Source organism: Antrostomus carolinensis, unplaced genomic scaffold (genome assembly GCF_000700745.2).
Source record: "Antrostomus carolinensis isolate BGI_N321 unplaced genomic scaffold, ASM70074v2 scaffold26010, whole genome shotgun sequence".
NCBI classification, from domain to species: Eukaryota; Metazoa; Chordata; class Aves; order Caprimulgiformes; family Caprimulgidae; genus Antrostomus; species Antrostomus carolinensis.
The window spans coordinates 3,604-6,298 of NW_010286851.1; the positions used below are offsets into that span (position 1 = coordinate 3,604).

Genomic DNA, 2,695 nt, shown 5'->3' on the forward strand with positions numbered 1-2,695 from the left:
CTCACAATTCTCTGAGTGCAGTGAATATTCCAGAAGTCTTCACTAGACACAGGAGTCTTTCCATTAACTGTGGTATGTTCATTTCCCTGGGACGATCCTGACATCACAAGAGACATCTGAAGTATGAAAGAATAGGAAAACAGTTCTTACTACAACTAGTTTTAACCAGAAATGGAAACTATCCTGCCTAGGTGACTTTCCATAGAGCATCACCTATAGCTTGAGAGCTTAAGTGCCCAGGATACAGGACCATGTTTCTGTATTTCATGAACATTATGAAGATAACATTGTATTTAAAAGAACTTAATTTAAAAGAAAAATAGTAAATGGCACATCATGTAATTGCTATTTATTTTCATAAACATGAGGTATTTCAAAGTGCTATAAGACGCAGCACTAAATGTACATCGTTGGAAGAAATTAAACACAGAACTTTGCAGTTACCCAGTTCTATGCACCAAACATTAACAAATACATTAACTGGAAGAAACAGGCTAGGAAAAGGCATATATAGTAAATTTCTTTACAAAAGTTTCTTAGTTCAAAAAAGTGATAAAGTAATATCTACTCAAAACTTTCACAACTCATTTTCATACGAAAATATAAGTATCAAATTTAGTTATGTATCAGCATCATACTAAAGTATACAGGCAATGTAAGAATTAGTACAGTACATAACAGAGATTAACAATATATTTGTATACAAAAACATGCTCCTCAAACATTGAGGTATTACAGTACTTAGGTATGAACTTCCAGTCTAATACTGGTAGCAAAAGCCACCTCTCATAACCCAAGACATGTACAAAAGGCAAGTGTGTAGATGGTATTTACAGAAAATTCCCACAGGGGTACAAATGCCAACCCCTAAAGTAACATCTGTTAGAACATAAGCACCATAAAACTTAGGAATGAACGTTTTAAAACTCAACTAGATGTCATCAGCAGCTCCAAATGCTCACAACAATTTAAAAAAAAAAAATCCCCACCATCTACAGTTCTTAAGAAGAAAAACAAAGGCAGTCCGTCGTTGTTTGGGAGTCTTGCAATAAACTCCTTGCAAGAACATCCATTTGCTCCGTACCCGGATAATATAATTTGTCGACTACTTCAGGGACTGGATTGAAAGTAAAACCAACATTCTTAACGTCAAAAAACACAATTTTTTTTAAAGAATCAAAAATGTGCAAAGTGGCAATGACTGTCCTGGTCAGCCAAAACAAAACAAAACAAAACAAAGAAAGTTTAGCAAGTCCGCTTGTATTCTATTTTCTTTAGCAACTGTTGTTGTCTGGCTTGCAATTTTTCCTTTTCAAGCAATAACTTCTGCTCCTCTGCCTGAAGGGAATGAACATATTCAGTGGCTTTTTTCAAGATCACAACTTTTGCAGCTTTCTCATTTTTAACCAGTTCTGGAACATGGTCCCTTAATGTGAGGAAACTTGACCGTAGATCATTACGCCGTTGACGCTCCAGGATATTATGGTTGCGTCGACGTTCACTATCCTCCGAATCAGAGTTTCGAGGACTTGAACTCTTAGACTTTGGTTGGATAATGGGTTTTACTGGACGGGGCACCTCGGTTTTTAACTTTTTCTGTGGTGGAGCATCTTCACTCTCCATGTACGGAGAAGGAGCAGCGTAATTATGCTGCTGGTGAATTGGTGCGCAACGCTTTAAAATCAGTTCATTCTGCTGTGTCCTAACTGATGGAAAAGTGGTATTTTTAGGACGCACTGTAATAGTAAGGGTGGTAACAGCCTTGTTGGAGGAGGAGCGTCTTTTCTCCACTGTCACAACATCTATTTCTTCTTCTTCATCCTCTTCCTCCTCATCTTCGTCATCTTTTGGTAATGGAACATGGAAAATAAAAGAGACGTTATTCTCCCAGAAAATATTCCGAACAAGTATCAACCCAGATATACTTATTGACAAAATATGAACATTAAAAGCAGCAATGAAACAAATGATGGCAAAAACAGGGTGTGCCCACCATCTGTAGTCAGATATAGATCTAGAAAAGCATGCAATATACATTAAATGACTGAACAGTGATTTCTAAAAGTTTAATAAGTTTAATGAGGTGGGTTTTTTTTAAACACTTCTAATTTCCAATCAAAGCGAGGCTACCACCCACATAATAGCAGCAGCAGAAAAGAGTTTTTAGACAGAATGGATGTATTTTGAATGGAATCGCAAAGCTGCAGTACAAAAGGCCTGCACAGTGCCACAACACAGCCCTTGCTTGGTAGAAAAGCAGCCGGAAAACCAAACAATCGCCGGGTTTGTTCTGAGGCAGAAGGTGAAGCTGCTCCAGCCGGGGACCCTTTAAGCCGGCGCTTGGTGCACTGCCAAGAAGACAGCTGTTGGAAGTGCTTCCTCACCCAAAGCTGTCAAACCAGACATTAAAGGGACAGCAGGCTTTGAAACTCGGGACAGATCACCAAGTTTATGGCAATGGTCATAGGGACCAGCTCATCTACACACACGAATCCACGTTTCAGCCCAAGGGGACTTCTCTGCAAGCACAGATGGGATGTTTCTGGGCGTCTTAGGCTCTTGTCAGTGCAAGGGCAAGTGCTGCTCTGGGGGGTCACCAGCTTGCTCCAGCCTTCCCCAGTCACACCCAGGGGCACACACGGTCACCCATCCCGCACGAACCCTGTCGCCAAGGTGACAGTGGCAGCCTGCTCTG

General features: G+C 40.2%; 1 protein-coding gene across 1 annotated transcript; it reads right to left on the reverse strand.

Moving 5' to 3' along the window:
* Positions 1–330: 330 nt before the first annotated feature.
* Positions 331–1,844, reverse strand: MYCN (MYCN proto-oncogene, bHLH transcription factor; the record flags this gene model as incomplete). The annotated part of the gene is made up of 1 exon (XM_010177536.2): positions 331–1,844. A coding segment is annotated over one exon (599 nt), but the record flags the coding sequence as incomplete, so codon positions are not given.
* Positions 1,845–2,695: the final 851 nt, after the last annotated feature.